The 17,063-nt window shown below is 40.9% G+C and overlaps 1 protein-coding gene across 3 annotated transcripts; it reads right to left on the minus strand.

Annotated features, from left to right (window-relative positions):
* Nucleotides 1-1,180: 1,180 nt before the first annotated feature.
* Nucleotides 1,181-16,771, minus strand: LOC115510420 (N-acetylneuraminic acid phosphatase). 3 transcript variants are annotated; one of them, XM_030310250.1, is made up of 2 exons: nt 16,625-16,771; nt 1,181-2,261 (listed from the first exon to the last, which is right to left on the minus strand). In XM_030310250.1, exons 1-2 carry the CDS (start codon nt 16,769-16,771, stop codon nt 1,605-1,607), a joined length of 804 nt encoding a protein of 267 aa, XP_030166110.1. In that variant the 3' UTR covers nt 1,181-1,604. The 3 variants fall into 3 exon arrangements, with proteins under 3 accessions (XP_030166110.1, XP_030166112.1, XP_030166111.1); XM_030310252.1 differs by having other exon boundaries at nt 16,700-16,752; XM_030310251.1 differs by lacking the exon at nt 16,625-16,771 and adding an exon at nt 4,643-4,775.
* Nucleotides 16,772-17,063: the final 292 nt, after the last annotated feature.

A 17,063-nucleotide genomic window follows, 5' to 3' on the forward strand; every position in this document is an offset into this window, starting at 1 on the left:
TAGTTGCAAGATGCCTTAATCCTTAATTAATAAGCCCAAAGTGAACAATGAATTCGATATAAAAATTGTGAAACAAGGATATATTTCCTAGAATTTGAAAAACAGGAGACTTAAGGCAGATGGTTAACACCCAGAGCCCCTTAAGTTATATTAAAATGACACCCTGGAAATATCTTATAGCAAAACATAATTTTCTCTTAGATTTCATCATATGGGTGAAACTGTTCAGGCCAGTAAAGAATTCATGGGAGAGCTGCGTGGTTAGGCTGCACCAAGGCAATCCCCCTCTGAAGTATCCACAGAAGGAAAATGACTTGGTACCCTGTGGTTTGTACTTATCCTCAGCAAGACAGCCTAGTCCCCTTAACCCACTGTGTACCTGGGAAAAGATTGTAAAAATACTTCTGTAAGAGGTAAAGACAATAAGAACCTATAAGTACACTCTGGAAAGATGTGAAAATGTCAGAGAAGGAGCACCACATGCTGATTTTAACAGCTTTTTTACTGGAGGAATCTGTTGTGTATACACCATAGGAAAATTGTACCCCCCCCAACCCCCAGAAAAAGGTCATGCAGAAAAATTAGATTCATAAAAGAATGTAATTCAAAGTAGGCAAAAATATGGCATATGTTTAAAAAAAATATGCAAAATAATTTCACTACAGAATACCTTAATTGGCATGTGACTTAGTACTATTTACTATTAACCAGATCTGATTATTCTAATAAATCTCTGATATATCTTTTCTGGAATATCTATTTTTAAAATATATCTTTTTTTAAAATTTTTATTTTTAATTAATGTTTATTTCTGAGAGAGAGACAGAACACAAGTCGGGGAGGGGCAGAGAGAGAGGGAGACAGAATCCGAAGCAGGCTCCAGGCTCTGAGCTGTCAGCTAAGAACCCAATGTGGGGCTTGAACCCACAAACCATGAGATCATGACCTGGGCCAAAATCAGACACTTAACCGACTGAGCCATCCAGGCGCCCCTAAAATATATCTATTTTTTTTTTTAATTTTTTTTTCAATGTTTATTTATTTTTGGGACAGAGAGAGACAGAGCATGAACGGGGGAGGGGCAGAGAGAGAGGGAGACACAGAATCGGAAACAGGCTCCAGGCTCTGAGCCATCAGCCCAGAGCCCGACGCGGGGCTCGAACTCACGGACCGCGAGATCGTGACCTGGCTGAAGTCGGACGCTTAACCGACTGCGCCACCCAGGCGCCCCAAAATATATCTATTTTTAAGACAGAACATAAAACCTGTATTTGTGAATCCAGTATAAGCTATCTTGCCTGGTATCTTCATGGATCCAAGATATTAAAAGATTAATAAAATAATTCTTTAAAAACCTCAAGTTACAGATTTAACAAATAATATATTTCCTCAAGTTTTCTGGATTATCCTACTAAAAATAACTTGTATTAATTAATGTACTCTGGATTTCCAGATATAAATACCAGTCAATGGTTGGCTGGCCACTGAATCATAAGTAAAATTATTCTTAGAACTGGGTCATAATATATGGAATGCCTTAACTTTTCTTAGTTCAAACCCTGTAATTTTACCCTAAAATACATAATCATGTCCTTTTATGTGCTTTAAGCTGACATATTGACTGTGCAGTCTATACTTTGTAAGACAGCAGGTAACTCTAGCACAGAAGAAATTATATAATGTGGCATGGGGGATGACTTCAGTGGCATTATTCCATTTTTATTTATCCAGACTGTTGCTTTTAGCCCTGCATTAAGACCTCCTTGTATATCAGTTTCTAGAGTGTCACCAACCATCACACAGTCCCCAGGCTGTACTCCAAGGAGACTACAGCAGTAATAAAATATGGAAGGTGATGGTTTCTCTTCCTTCTGCTCTCCACCTACAACGATAGCATCAAAATAGGACTGGCAGGCACAAGCCTCGATCTTCTCCCTTTGGGTCTGGCAGTCTCCATTTGTCAGTAAAAGTAGGCGGACCTCCTTTCGAAGTTCAGTGAGCATGGCTTTGACATCTTCTGCTAGTATCATATGCTGTAAACGTGTAGATTTCCACAGGAAATAACATTCTTCAGCCAATATCCTATTGGCTGCACCACCCTTCGTTTCCTGGATTGCTTCTTCCCAATGTAAAGTCCTGAGATCAGTAATGCAAGTACTGGAAGGATGAAAACATTCCTTGCTGAGTTTAACTTGCACTTTGTCACAGATGGTTTTAGCCTCTTCTTTGTAATGGTATTTTGATTGTAAGAGCTTTATCACCTAAATAAAAGAAAATAGGTCTATTAGCACACTTCAGGTCTTTAATAGTCATGCCCTGAGAAGCCACACTCCTATAATCTCAGAGCAAAGATTCTAACTCCATATGTCTGACTTAAGGCAGCTCTATTAGCACACCATTTGTAGTAGGAATATAAAAATATAGAGAATACCAGAGTGAAGATCTCCCAACCTCTCTCTACAGAACTCATTCATATATTTAACCGATTTCTATTCTAAGAAGTGTCTTCATAGATAGCTCATAACAACCCTTCATTTGGCAGTCTACCATCTTTTATTCTGGTTATGTAGAAATAGAAAGAAAACTTATATTTATATTCAGTAAAAACATTTTAAATTCCTCAAAACCATTATTTAGACTCTTCCAAAAATAATGCTGGTTCATTCAACCTTTTCTTATCTATGTCCATTTTATGTTGTGAAGGCCTAAATTGACCACCATATAAAATGGAACCTAATTCTGTTCTTTTAGAAACATATATTCAGTTCTAATGTAATCAAGCATGTTCTGTGATTTCAGCCATTTAATGACCCAGTGCTTTGTCCAAACCTAGTTCTCCAGATAAAAATCTTCAACAAGTTCTGAGTCACACTCTGTTACACTGGTTCTGAATCCCCCATTAGAATTACATGCTCTTGCTCATGTTCCACATCTTTTTATCTTAGCTTTTATTGCATTAGATTCTTTTCTATTTGGCCTGTCTTCTAACATTTACTAAGACCCAATGCTCACATACATCATTTCTAACCTTTTCCACAACTCTGCAAGTGTTTTTGAAATGAAGAAATGGAAGTTCAGAACTGTTAAGTAACTTGCCCAAGTTGGGATTTAAATCCAAACTTGCCTACTTCCAAAGCACACATGCTTGTCTTACACTATTGTATTAGGCAGTAGAGACTGGATCTGTTGTCCTTATGACATGATCTGGTGGGGAAAATAAGCAGGTATGTAACCACCATAAATGCTGGCTTGAGTGCCATGACAGTCATGTAAATAACAATGGAAATAAAATTCAAGAAGCAAGTCATTCCACAGGGTTATTGGTTAAGGCTTGGCAGAGAAGATAACATTTAAACCAAGGTGTTAACAAGCCAATAAGATGGGCACGGGAGGATAAAATCATTCTAGACAGAAAGAAGAGCATGAACAAAGATGCAGAGCTTAGAATTTTGAGAACTGGGAAAGGTGAGAAGCAGAGTTCAAGATGAAATTCAAGGCGTGTGAGGGAGGATAGTAAGATATGGGGCTGGAGAGGCTATTTGCAACTGTTTGTGAAAGGCCTTCAATGTCAGGCTGGGGCAGAGGCTACCCAAATCCCCTTGGTATGCAGTATTCCCATAATGCCTATACCTTCATACTGTGATTAGGTAGACTTCTCTGTTTAAGAGCTTTATTTGACCACAGGAGCACCCATGCACATAGGCTAGGGTGGAAGTGGTACCCTGGGAAAAGGCCTCAACCAATGAGGGGATGAAAATGGTAGATAAATATCTCTGCTTTCTTGTCCCTTGGAAAGGACAATTGAAGCATGTTCTCTTCATGCTGTGTCCCAGAGTTCCCTAGCTGTTCACACCAGTAACCTGCTCATTTAAACTTTCCTTCTTTGTATGATTCCACCACTCTCCTAGAGTACTTCCAAGGATCACCTCCCAAATGGATTACCTTCATCTGAAGTCCCTGTCTTAGGGACATCTGGGGAAAGACGACAACGCCAAGACATTTTTGGATCTTTGAATGATGAGTGCAAGGCACATAACTGGGAACAAAGTTATCTGTTGTTGGACCAAAGTGGTCAAACAAGTTTAAATGTGTTGCCCTAAACTACATAGGGAACAAGTAGTATGCTACTCACAAGACTGAATTCACAATTCACCTACTGAAAAGGGGAAAGAGATTAATAAACACATCCTTCTTCCTTCAGAGTATAAGATTCACATCAAAAGTAAAGGAAATAGTGTGAGGGGCAAGATGGCGGAATAGCATGGAAGTTTTTTTTGCGTCTCTCATCCCTAAAATACAGCCATATCAAAACTAAACCATCCTGCACACCTAGAAAACTAATCTGAGGATTAACACAACAATTTGCACAACCTGAACCACAGAACTCAGCAGGCACGTTGCGCAGAGAGGTGAACTGGGGGAGAGAGAAGCTGCAGAGGGCAGGGAGCTGTTTTGCTTGTGGAGAGAGGACGGAGATGGGAGGAGAGCAACCCCTCCCTGCCCGAAAGCAGCTAGAGAGAAAAGAAAGAGTTAGCAAGGGACTTAACAAAAAAAGGGAGAAAGGAGAAAGGAGAGGGTTTAAATTCCATTAAGACTCTATAAACAGGGGGAGCACAGAGCCTGAAACTCCACAGCTAGATACCTGGTGGTGCTCTGGTGAGAAGGGCAAATCACCAGGGGTAGAAAGTGAGGTCCTTGGCCCACATGGGGAGAGGTGGTTTCCCTGCTGGGAGGACATTTGGTAGAGGCAGTGTGGCCACCCCACAGGCAAAGGTCCCAGCGGATCCTGAAGAACAACCACATTTGCTGGTGCTGGAACAAGGACATTAAGTGGGAACCTGGGTGCCAGATGTGTGTTGTGATTTACCATAATCCCTGAAACACTGCTGCTACATGATTGTGAAAATTTTCTGGGGTGGGTTGGCACCCAACCACAGTCTTTGGGCAAAGGCAGGAGCATAGTTCTGCAAATATTACTGGGGGCAGGTGGGCACCAGGCCATTGGTCGGTAAGACTCTCCTCTATAGAGTCATAACAGGTCAAAGCCACAGTCCCTCAGAAGTGAGATGCAAAACACAGCCGCATCTAAGATAAAACTCAGGAGGGAGATGCTGGCCTGGCAACCTGACAGTTTGGTCACAGTGTAAAAGCGGGAATGGACGGACTGGAGACAAAGGACAGGTGCCTGATTGCTGATCGGGCAGAACAGAGTTCTGATACTAGAGACTAGGGAGCTGGGTGATACCATTTTACCCCTCCTGCGCAAGGTGCATACACCCCTACACGTGCCACAACAATCCACCCCAGTAAGCTAAGAAGCGCCATCTAGTGGAGAATGGAGACATTACACTAAGCCCCACCCAACTGGGCCAACCTTGCTCTTCAGGAACACCACAAATCTCTCTGCCTGCTTACTTTACAGACTATAAAGTGCTTCATAGTTGAACTTCTAGCGGAAATCGATGTAATTTCAATCGTATTTCGGTCTGTTCACTGGTCCATCTATTCAATTATTTTTTTTTCTTTTCTTATTGTTCAATACAGAAAGAGAAAACATTTATTCTCATTTTCAATTTTTGTTAAAAATATCTCTTTAAATTTTTTCTATTTTTTTTACTTTTTGAAAATTTTCAAATTCTATTTTACTTCCATCATTTCATTTTATTCTATTTCATTGTATTCATTTTTCAAGTTTTCAAACATTTTCCTTTTTTTTTCCTTTTATTATCTTTCCCTTTTTTCTTTAATCTGTCAAGCTCCTTTCAATAACCAAAAAAACAAACCTAGAATCTAGCATCATATATTTGATTTTATGTGTGTGTGTGTTGGTTTTAATTTTTTAATTTCAGTTTTTTTTAACTTTATTAATTCCTTTTCTTCCTTCAAAATGATGAAACAAAGGAATTCATCCAAAAAAAAAAAAAAAAGAACAGGAAGAAATGACAGCCACGGACTTAATCAACAATGATACAAGCAAGATGTCTGAACCAAAATTTAGAATCACGATAATAATACTTGCTGGGGTTGAAAATAGATTAGAATCCCTTTCTGCAGAGATAAAAGAAGTAAAAGCTAGTCAGGATGAAATAAACAATGCTATAACTGAGCTGCAATCTCGAATGTATGCCATGGCAGCAAGGTTGGATGAGGCAGAGCAGCGAATCAGCGATATAGAGGACAAATTTATGGAGAATAATGAAGAAGAAAAAAGAGGGAGATTAAGCAAAAGAGCATGATTTAAGAATTAGAAAAATCAATGACTCATTAAAAAGGAACAACATCAGAATCATAGGGGTCCCAGAAGATGAAGAAAGAGAAAAAGGGGCAGAAGGGTTATGTGAGCAAATCATAGCTGAAAACATTCCTAATCTGGGGAAAGACACAGACATCCAAATCCAGGAAGCACAGAGGACTCCCATTAGATTCAACAAAAACTGACCATCAACAAGGCATATCATAGTCAACTTCACAAAATACTCAGGTAAGGAAAGAATCATGAAAGCAGCAAGGGAAAAAAGTCCTTAACCTACAAGGGAAGACAGATCAGGTTTGCAGCAGATCTATCCACAGAAACTTAGCAGGCCAGAATGGAGTGGCAGGATATATTCAACGTGCTGAATCAGAAAAATATGCAGCCAAGGATTCTTTATCAAGCAAGCCTGTCATTCAAAATAGGAGAGATAAAAAGTTTCCCAAACAAAAATTAAAGGAGTTTGTGGCCACTAAACCAGCCCTGCAGGAAATTTTAAGGGGGATTCTTTGAGGGAAGAAACATCTCTCTCTCTCTCTCTCTCTCTCTCTCTCTCTCTCTGTGTATGTGCATGTGTGCGTGTGTGTGTATACACACCAAAAGCAACAAAGAATCGAAAGGACCAATGAACACCACCAGAAACTCCAACTCTACAAGCATCATAATGGCAATAAATTCATATCTTTCAGTACCCACTCTAAATGTCAATGGACTCAATGTTACAATCAAAAGACATAGGGTAACAGAATGGATAAGAAAACAAGATCCATCTATATGCTGTTTACAAGAGACCCACTTTAGACCTAAAGACACCTTCAGATTGAAAATAAGGGGATAGAGAACAATCTATCATGCTAATGGTTGACAAAAGAAAGCCAGAGTAGCCATACTTATATGGCAGACAATCTAGACTTTAAAATAAAGACTGTATCAAGAGATGCAGAAGGGCATTATATCAAAATCAAGGGGTCTATCCACCAAGAAGACCTAACAATTGTAAACATTTATGTGCCAAATGTGGAAACACCCAAATAAATTACAAACATAAAGAAACTCATCGATAGTAATACCATAATAGTAGGAGACTTTAACACCCCACTCACAGCAATGATCATTTGATCATCTAATCAAAAAATCAACAAGGAGGGGTGCCTGGGTGGCTCAGTCGGTTGGGCGTCTGACTTTGGCTCAGGTCATGATCTTGCGGTCCGTGAGTTCGAGCCTCGCATCAGGCTCTGTGCTGACAGCTCAGAGCCTGGAGCCTGTTTCAGATTCTGTGTCTCCCTCTCTCTCTGACCCTCCCCCGTTCATGCTCTGTCTCTTTCTGTCTCAAAAATAAATAAACGTTAAAAAAAAATTAAAAAAAAAATCAACAAGGAAACAATGGCTTTGAATGACACACTGGACCAGATGGACTTAACAGATATATTCAGAACATTTCATCCTAAAGCAGCATAATATACATTCTTCTCCAGTGCACAAGGAACGTTCTCCCGAATAGACCACATACTGGGACACAAATCAGCCCTCAGCAAGTGCAAAAAGATCGAGATCATACCGTGCATATTTTCAGACCACAATACTATGAAACTCAAAATCAACTACAAGAAAAAATGTGGAAAGGTAACCAATACTTGGAGACAAAAGAACATCTTACTGAAGAATGAATGGGCTAACCAAGTTAAAGAGGAAATTAAAAAGTACACGGAAGCCAATTAAAATGATAACACCAGAGCCCCAAACCTCTGGGACGCAGCAAAAGCGGTCATAAGAGAGAACTATATAGCAATTCAGGCCTTCCTAGGAAGGAAGAAAAGTCTCAGATACACAACCTAACCTTACACCTTACAGAGCTGGAAAAAGAACAGCAAATAAAACCCCAAACCAGCAGAAGACAGGAAATAATAAAGATTAGAGCAGAAATTAATGCTATCAAACCCAAAATGAAAGAGTAGAACAGATCAATGAAACCAGAAGCTGGTTCTTTGAAAGATTTAACAAAATTGATAAACCCCTAGCCAGTTTGTTTCAAAAAGAAAAAGGAAAGGACCCAAATAAATAAAACCAAGAATGAAAGAGGTGAGATCACAATCAACAGAGCAGAAATACAAACAATAATAAGAGAATATTATGAGCAATTATACGCCAATAAAATGGGCAATCTAGAAGAAATGGATAAATTCCTAGAAACATATAAACTACTAAAACTGAAACAGGAACAGAAAATTTGAACAGACCCATAACCAGTAAAGAAATAGAACTAGTAAACAAAAGTCTCCCCCAAAACAAGAGTCCAGCGCCAGACGGTTTTCCACGGGAAGTTTACCAAACATTTAAGGAAGAGTTAACACCTATTCTCTTGAAGGTGTTCCAAAAAATAGAAATGGAAGGAAAACTTCTAAACTCTTTCTATGAAGCCAGCATTACCTTGATTCCAAAACCAGACAGAGACCCTATTAAAAAGGAGAACTATAGACCAATTTCCCTGATGAACATGGATGCAAAAATACTCAACAAGATACTTGTCAACCAGATCCAATACATTAAAAAAATTATTCACTACGACCAAGTGGGATTTATACTTGGGATGCAGGGCTGGTTCAATACCCACAAAACAACCAATGTGATACATCACATGAATAAAAGAAAATACAAGAACTACATGATCCTCTCAATAGATGCAGAGAAAGCATTTGACAAAATACAGCATCCTTTCTTAATACAAACCATCAAGAAAGTAGGGATAGAAGGATCATACCTCAAGATCATAAAAGCCATGTATGATAGACCCACCGCTAATATCCTCCTCAATGGGGAAAAAATGAGAGCTTTCCCCTTAATATCAGGAACAAGACAGGGATGTCCACTCTCACCACTGTTACTCAACATAGCCTCATCAATCAGACAACACAAAGAAGCAAAATGCATCCAAATCAACCAGGAGGAGGTCAAACTTTCACTCTTCGCAGATGACATGATACTCTACATGGAAAACCCAAATGCTTCCACCAAAAAACTGCTAGAACTTATCCATGAATTCAGCAAAGTGGCAGGATATAAAATCAATGCACAGAAATTGGTTGCATTCCTATACACCAATAAAGAAGCAACAGAAAGAGAATCGAGGAGTTGATCCCATTTACAATTGCAACAAAACCCATAAAATACCTATGAATAAATCTAACCAAAGAGGTGAAAAATCTATACAGTGAAAACTACTGAAAACTTATGAAAGAAATAGAACACACAAAAAAATGGAAAAACATCCCATGCTCCTGGATAGGAAGAACAAATATTGTTAAAAAGTCTGTACTACCCGGGGCGCCTGGGTGGCGCAGTCGGTTAAGCGTCCGACATCAGCCAGGTCACGATCTCGCGGTCCGTGAGTTCGAGCCCCGCGTCAGGCTCTGGGCTGATGGCTCGGAGCCTGGAGCCTGTTTCCGATTCTGTGCCTCCCTCTCTCTCTGCCCCTCCCCCGTTCATGCTCTGTCTCTCTCTGTCCCGAAAATAAATAAACGTTGAAAAAAAAAAAAAAAAATTTAAAAAAAAAAGTCTGTACTACCCAAAGCAATCTACATATTCACTGCAATCCCTATCAAAATAACACCAGCATTCTTCACAGAGCTAGAACAAACAATCCTAAAATTTGTATGCAATCAGAAAAGACCCTGAATAGCCAAAGCAATCTTGGAAAAGAAAGCCAAAGCTGGAGGTTTCACAATCTCGGGCTTCAAGCTGTATTACAAAGCTGTAATCATCAAGACAGCATGGTACTGGCACAAAAACAGACACTCAGGTCAATGGAACAGAATAGAAAATCCAGAGATGGACCAACGAATATATGGCCAACTAATAATTGACAAAGTAGGAAAGAATATCCAATGGAATAAAGACAGTGTCTTCAGCAAGTGGTGCTGGGAAAACTGGACAGTCACATGGAGAAAAATGAACCTGGACCACTTTCTTACATCATACACAAAAATAAACTCAAAATGGATGAAAGACCTCAATGTAAGACAGGAAGGCATTAAAATCCTCTAAGAGTGGGGCGCCTGGGTGGCGCAGTCGGTTAAGCGTCCGACTTCAGCCAGGTCACGATCTCGCGGTCCGTGAGTTCGAGCCCCGCGTCAGGCTCTGGGCTGATGGCTCGGAGCCTGGAGCCTGTTTCCGATTCTGTGTCTCCCTCTCTCTCTGCCCCTCCCCTGTTCATGCTCTGTCTCTCTCTGTCCCAAAAATAAATAAAAATGTTGAGGAAAAAAAAAAATTAAAAAAAAAAATAAATAAAATCCTCGAAGAGAAAGCAGGCAAAAACCTCTTTGACTTCAGCTGGAGCAACTTCTTATTTAACAAGCCTCCAGAGGCAAGGGAAACAAAAGCAAAAATGAATTCTTGGGACGTCATCAAAATAAAAAGCTTCTGCACAGTGAAGGAAACAATCAACTAAAAGGCAAGTGACGGAATGGGAGAAGATATTTGCAAACAACATAGCAGATAAAGGGTAGTATCCAAAATCTATAAAGAACTTATCAAACTCAACACCCCAAAAATAAATAATCCAGGGGCGCCTGGGTGGCTCAGTCGGTAAAGCGTCCGACTTCAGCTCAGGTCATGATTTCACGGCTTGTGAGTTCGAGCCCCATGTCAGGCTCTGTGCTGACAGCTCAAAGCCTGAAGCCTGCTTCCGATTCTGTGTCCCTCTTTTGCTCTCCCCCTCCCCCCCAATTGTGCTCTCTCTCTCTCTCTCTCTCTCAAGAATACATAAAACATTAAAAAAATTAAAAAAAAAAAACAAGTAAGCCAGTGAAGTAGTGGGCAAAAGACATGAATAGACACTTCTCCAAAGAAGACATCCAGATGGCCAACAGACACCTGAAGAAATGCTCAACATCACTCATCATCAGGGAAATACTAATCAAAACCACAATGAAATACCACCTCACACCTAGTCAGAATGGCTAACATTCACAACTCAGGCAACAACAGATGTTGGTGAGGATGCAGAGAAAAAGGATCTCTTTTGCACTGCTGGTGGGAATGCAAACTGGTGCAGCCACTCTGGAAAACAATATGGAGGTTCCTCAAAAAATTAAAAATAGAACTACCCTACAACCCAGCAATTGCACTACTAGGTATTTACCCAAGGGAGGGGCACATGCATCCCAATGTTTACAGCAGCACTACACAATAGCCAAAGTATGGAAAGAGCCCAAATGTCCATTGAATGATGAATGGATAATGAAGAAATGGTACATATATACAATGCAGTGTTACTCAGCAATCAAAAATAATGAAATCTTATCATCTGCAACTACGTGGATGGAAGTAAAGGGTATTATGCTATGTGAAATTAGTCAGAGAAAGACAAATAGCACGTGACTTTACTCATATGAGGACAGATGAACACAAGGTAAGGGAAGCAAAAATAATACAAAAATAGGGAGGGGAACAAAACAGAAGAGACTCTTAAATATACAGAACAAATAGAGGGTTGTTGGAGGGGTTGAAGGAGGGGAGACAGGCTAAATGGGAAAGGGGCATTAAGGAATCTATTCCTGAAATCATTGTTGCAGTATATGCTAACTAACTTGGATGTAAATTAAAAAATAAAAATAAAAAAGGAAAGGAAATATTGTTCAGGCTATTTTTGTTCATCAAAAAATGCAAGAGTTAAGAAAAGTCTTATTAGTCCAAGAAAAATATACCAATCCTAAGAATTTTAGATGAAGGCAAAGTTTAATTTCAATGAACAAACCAAGCTTCTTCAGCTTTCACACTAATGTCACCATCTTTTCTAACAATGTCAGTTGAATTACTCTTGAGCTATGATGGAAGGCCACTAAGTTTTAGCAGCCCTATTGCTACACAATAAAAGAACACAGGCCCCTAGAAGTCCACAGTTCTTGAGCTTAAATAGGAGCTAGCTCATAGTTAGCAAACTGAAAGCTCCCCATAAACATCCCATTTCCTGTTACTGCAATTGCCAATTCATTTCTTATGTTCTCAGGGCTCTTAAAAAGCAGAATTAGCTTACCTTAAAGTGGAGTCTTCTAAAGGTATAGAATACCACTTTCAAGTTTTGCAATTTCTTCCAAGTATATCCTCTGAATTAACTTTTCCATTTTTTTTTTTTTCCCACACAGCAAGTAATTACAGATTCACTTGGGATCACAAGTAGCATTTTAACATTAACACATTAGGGGAAAAGTTTATCAGTCATTTATACATTAATATTAATTAAAACAGAAATAACACCTATTGAATCACTAGATTTTATACCTGAAACTAATGTTAACATTGTGTCAACTGTATTTCAATAAAACAAAAACACCTAAGTTGAATTAGTACAGGCTATTACTAGTGCACACAATCTTAATGCCCCAACTGAGAAAATGAGATTTTTTTGATTGAATTGGGGGTGGAGTAAAACGATCTCTAACTTGGAAGTGTGATGACATTTTATGCAAGGGGTAAGGCTGGCCTGAAAAGGATTCTGCGCACAGTAAAGCCCACTAAGTATTCAGGGGCATGAAGAAAGGAGCCCTAAGACAGTAAAGGAGGAGGGGGATCAATTTGATGTCATAAGATAAACTCAAACTTCTAGTTCAAAACTCTAAGACTCACCTTAACCAATACAAAAAGAAGACTCTATCCTACTCCTGCTTTCTGGACCCAGAATTAAAGTTAGTATCATCACTACTAGCTTTTAGCTGATTGTGATTGCGATTTAAACACTTTCTGAGGTATAGAGTGGGAACTATATAACACTTTACAATACTATGATAGTATATGAAGTGGCTGAATTCCAAATAAAACGGAGTTAAGAATATATGCTCACAAGGGCACCTGAGTGGCTCAGTCAGTTGAGCCTCTGACTCTGGATTTCGGCTCAGGTTATGATCTCATAGTTCATGGGTTCGAGACCCATGCAGGGCTCCACACTGGCAGTGTGGAGCCTGCTTGGGATTCTCTCTTTCTCTCTCTGCCCCTCCCCAGCTCTCTCTCTCTCTCTCTCTCTCTCTCTTTCAAAGTGAACAAAAACAATTTTTTTTTTAATTTTTTTTTCAACGTTTATTTATTTTTGGGACAGAGTGAGACAGAGTATGAACGGGGGAGGGGCAGAGAGAGAGGGAGACACAGAATCGGAAACAGGCTCCAGGCTCTGAGCCATCAGCCCAGAGCCTGACGCGGGGCTCGAACTCACGGACCGCAAGATCGTGACCTGAGCCAAAGTCAGACGCCCAACCGACTGCGCCACCCAGGCGCCCCAACAAAAACAATTTTTAATAAAAAAAATTAAAAATACATGCTCACAAAATAGGACTGCCTGGGGCGCCTGGGTGGCGCAGTCGGTTAAGCGTCCGACTTCAGCCAGGTCACGATCTCGCGGTCCGGGAGTTCGAGACCCGCGTCAGGCTCTGGGCTGATGGCTCGGAGCCTGGAGCCTGTTTCCGATTCTGTGTCTCCCTCTCTCTCTGCCCCTCCCCCGTTCATGCTCTGTCTCTCTCTGTCCCCAAAAAATAAATAAACGTTGAAAAAAACAATTAAAAAAAAAATAGGACTGCCTGCATAGAGTCTACCACTTCAAGCAGCTCTTGTGCTATTTTAGCTCAAGTCTTTCCTCAAACATCATTTATTCTATGTGACCTATCTGACCAACCTATTTAAAATTACAATTCATTCTCCCCTCCACTTTTCTGAACATACTTATAAATAAATATACATCTGATGTATTATGTTCACAGTCATCCCCACTAGAGAGTAAACTCACAAATGCAGAAATCTTTTCTGCTCTGTTCACTGAGAAACTGCAATTTCCTGTGGACAGCTTCCTCTTTGGGTAGTGACACGGACAGGCCTGAAGAGGGTGGAAAGAAAGAACTTTCCCAGAAAGGGAAATGGCTCCTTCTCCCCAAGCCCAAGGCAATGGCTAAGACCTTTCCTCCCCTTCTCCTTTCAATAGAGTATTTATGAAAGCTGACATATTACTTCTGAACAGGCCAACATTTATGGATGATGCTGTATTCTTATGTGATAAAGCATTCCTTTTATAGTCAAAAGCACACACAAACTCTGCTCATTTGATAGAATGTTTATAAAGGAGGTGGCAACTGAACCAAGTCTGGAAACCTGGATTTTTATTTATCCATCCATCCATCCATCATTTATTCAATATTTACCATGCATCAAATGAATGACTACAACAGTTTGTTCCCTCTTAAGAAGCTATTAAGTTGTAGGCATCTGAGTTACAAAACTTGTTAATATCCTTTGATAAGTATATCTTGAACAAAATACAGTGCTGGTATAAGGGAGGGTATAAAGACTAGGGAGAAATAGAATCTGACTTTTGTTCAGAAATTTCACTGTGGCAGGAATGTGAAGGATGAACTGGACATAGTGAACTTGGAGACACCACCACAGCAATAGTCTAGGTGACAGGGTGGATGGTATAATTCATCAAGTGAACATTTGGATGGCATGTACTTTCCAGGTTTAAATTAAACCTGGTAAGGATACTGAGGATTAAGATCATTATTCAAATTTTAAAATAAGAATTTAAGATTTAGAGTGGTTACATAACTTGTTCAGGCACTTTCAGCTAGGTACTGGGAGAGCTGTGATTGAAACTCAAATGTCTAATTTTATTATTTATTTATTTTAAACATAATTTATTGTCAAGTTAGCTAACATACAGTATATATGGTATGCTCTTGGCTTCAGGAGTAGATTCCCATGATTCATCACTTACATACAATACCCAGTGTTCATCCCAAGTGCCCTCTTCAATGACCATCACCCATTTTCCCCTCCCCCCCATAAACCATCAGTTTGTTCTCTGTGTTTAAGAGTCTCTTATGGTTTTCCTCCCTCTCTGTTTGAAACTATTTTTTCCCCTTTCCTTCCGCCCTTGTCTTCTGTTAAGTTTCTCAAATTCCACATATGAGTGAAAACATATATGTGTCTTTCTCTGACTTATTTCACTTACCAAATGCCTGATTTCAAAGCATGAACTCTTGGCCTATAGCATTATTTGGCCTAAACCAAGAATTTAATTGCAATATACTGGGCCTGACCTGCCAAGAACACAAAATATGCCCCTAAGGTCAAGGTAAAGGGTATAAAGATAAAAAGGATAGTCAATAGTGTGGAATGCCTCAGTAAAGTCATTAAGACAGACTTAAAATGTCCATTGATCCTGGCAATTTGGGAGGTGCCTAATGACCTGGCAAGTCTATTTCATTAGCAAGACAGAAACTGTATGTCAAGAGATTTAGTAATAAATAAAATGTGGAGATAATGTATATAGATTTCTTTTGAAAAACATGGTCGTCAACTGAGATAGGTAACATCTAGTGAAGAGAGAAGGATTCAAGGGAGGCATTCTTTTTAATGTTTTTAAGTGTGGGACAGACCTGAATATTCAGGAATGGAATGCACCAACAAAGAGGATGAAGATCCAGGGAGTTAAAACCTAACTAATGAAGACTAAAGAGGTTGGAACACTCAGGGTTGGAAGGATTAGCTTTTGAAAGTGGGTTTTTCACATCTGATCACTCTTGGTTTTCTCCTTAGAGCTGAAGGCATTAGAAAGAAAAGGGGGATTAGAGGGCTTGAAAAGCATGGGAAAGGTCTGACACAACATTTGTGGGTATGGAGAGGATGCTGCTGAGCAATGCCTCATGAAAGGAATGCTCTGTGAAGCACGGAGTTTGGGTGTCACCTCAGATATCTAAGGGTCACACCCACAGCAGGGAGACTGGAGGTGAATTCCTGCGGAGAAAATTCTCTGGAGTCAATTAAGTCCAGACTCGCCACTGACAGTTGCGTAACTTCTTGGGTCTCCTCAAAGATCCATCGAAGACCACTCAGTGCGGGTACGACCCTCCCGGAGGTCAACCGCGGAGAGGATGGCGCCTAGCTGGTCCGAACCTGCCCTGGCAAGAAGCCAGAAGCCAGGTGTCTCCAAGTGTGGTATGAACGTCCATGTTTGTGGGCGACTCTGCCACCGTGGCAGTTTTAATGACATCCTTTCACGTCCCACAGCACTGTCAACAACTTCAAGAACCCAGCGTCCCAGAACCTGGGCGTAGCCAGGCAGGTAACCCAAGGGGCTGGGAGTGAGGGAAGGCAGCAGCACCAGCCAGCACCCCCTGCCCACTCGTCTTTCTTTCCTGATCCTTCCGACATGGGGCCAGGGGCCTCAAAGGACGAGAAGCCAGTGCCTCTGGGATGACCTGGCCCCGGTGCGGTTTCGGCGGAGATAGCACTGGAAAGGTCAGGGGTGGGAAGACACCAAGGGGACAGGAAAGCGCGTGATACAGGGTGGGCGCATTGACCCCGCCTGGAGGAGGGCCGCGGGAGTCGGGACGTTACCTCCAACATGCCTTTTCTACTCGCCCCGGCCGTGTCGATGAGCGTGTTGTCCAGATCAAAGAAAACGGCCCGTACCTGGTTCAAGACCATTCCGCCAACCGCGCGCGTACCGTTCCAACTCCGCCTCTGCCACCGCCACCCGCGCATGCGTGAAGAGGGACTGCGGGCACGGAAGACGTGGGCGGAGCCGTGTGGTCACCTGACCATTCCTTGCAGCCGGCGGGACTCCCGCGAGATGTCTCAATAGTGGAGTGTCTGAGACAGCGAGATACCGCGAGAGTCCGGAATCGCGGTCTGTTGGTAGCGACCGAAACGTGCCACTGTCAGCGGGCGGGTCGTGTCTGAACAGCTTCAGAGTGTGGAAGATTAGTGGCGCAGTTTCCTTCGTAGCCTCTTTCTGCTGATCTCTGTTTTCATGTTGCCCTCCTGGTGATATCAT

This window comes from Lynx canadensis, chromosome A3 (assembly GCF_007474595.2).
Source record: "Lynx canadensis isolate LIC74 chromosome A3, mLynCan4.pri.v2, whole genome shotgun sequence".
NCBI lineage: Eukaryota > Metazoa > Chordata > Mammalia > Carnivora > Felidae > Lynx > Lynx canadensis.

Excerpts from the sequence above, each read along its gene's own strand:
- LOC115510420 (XM_030310250.1), bottom strand. The coding sequence starts at position 16,771 with ATGCGCGGGTGGCGGTGGCAGAGGCGGAGTTGGAACGGTACGCGCGCG. Across the intron at positions 2,262-16,624 it reads GTAGAAAAGGCATGTTGGAG|GTGATAAAGCTCTTACAATC; the intron begins GTAACGTCCCGA and ends TCTTTTATTTAG.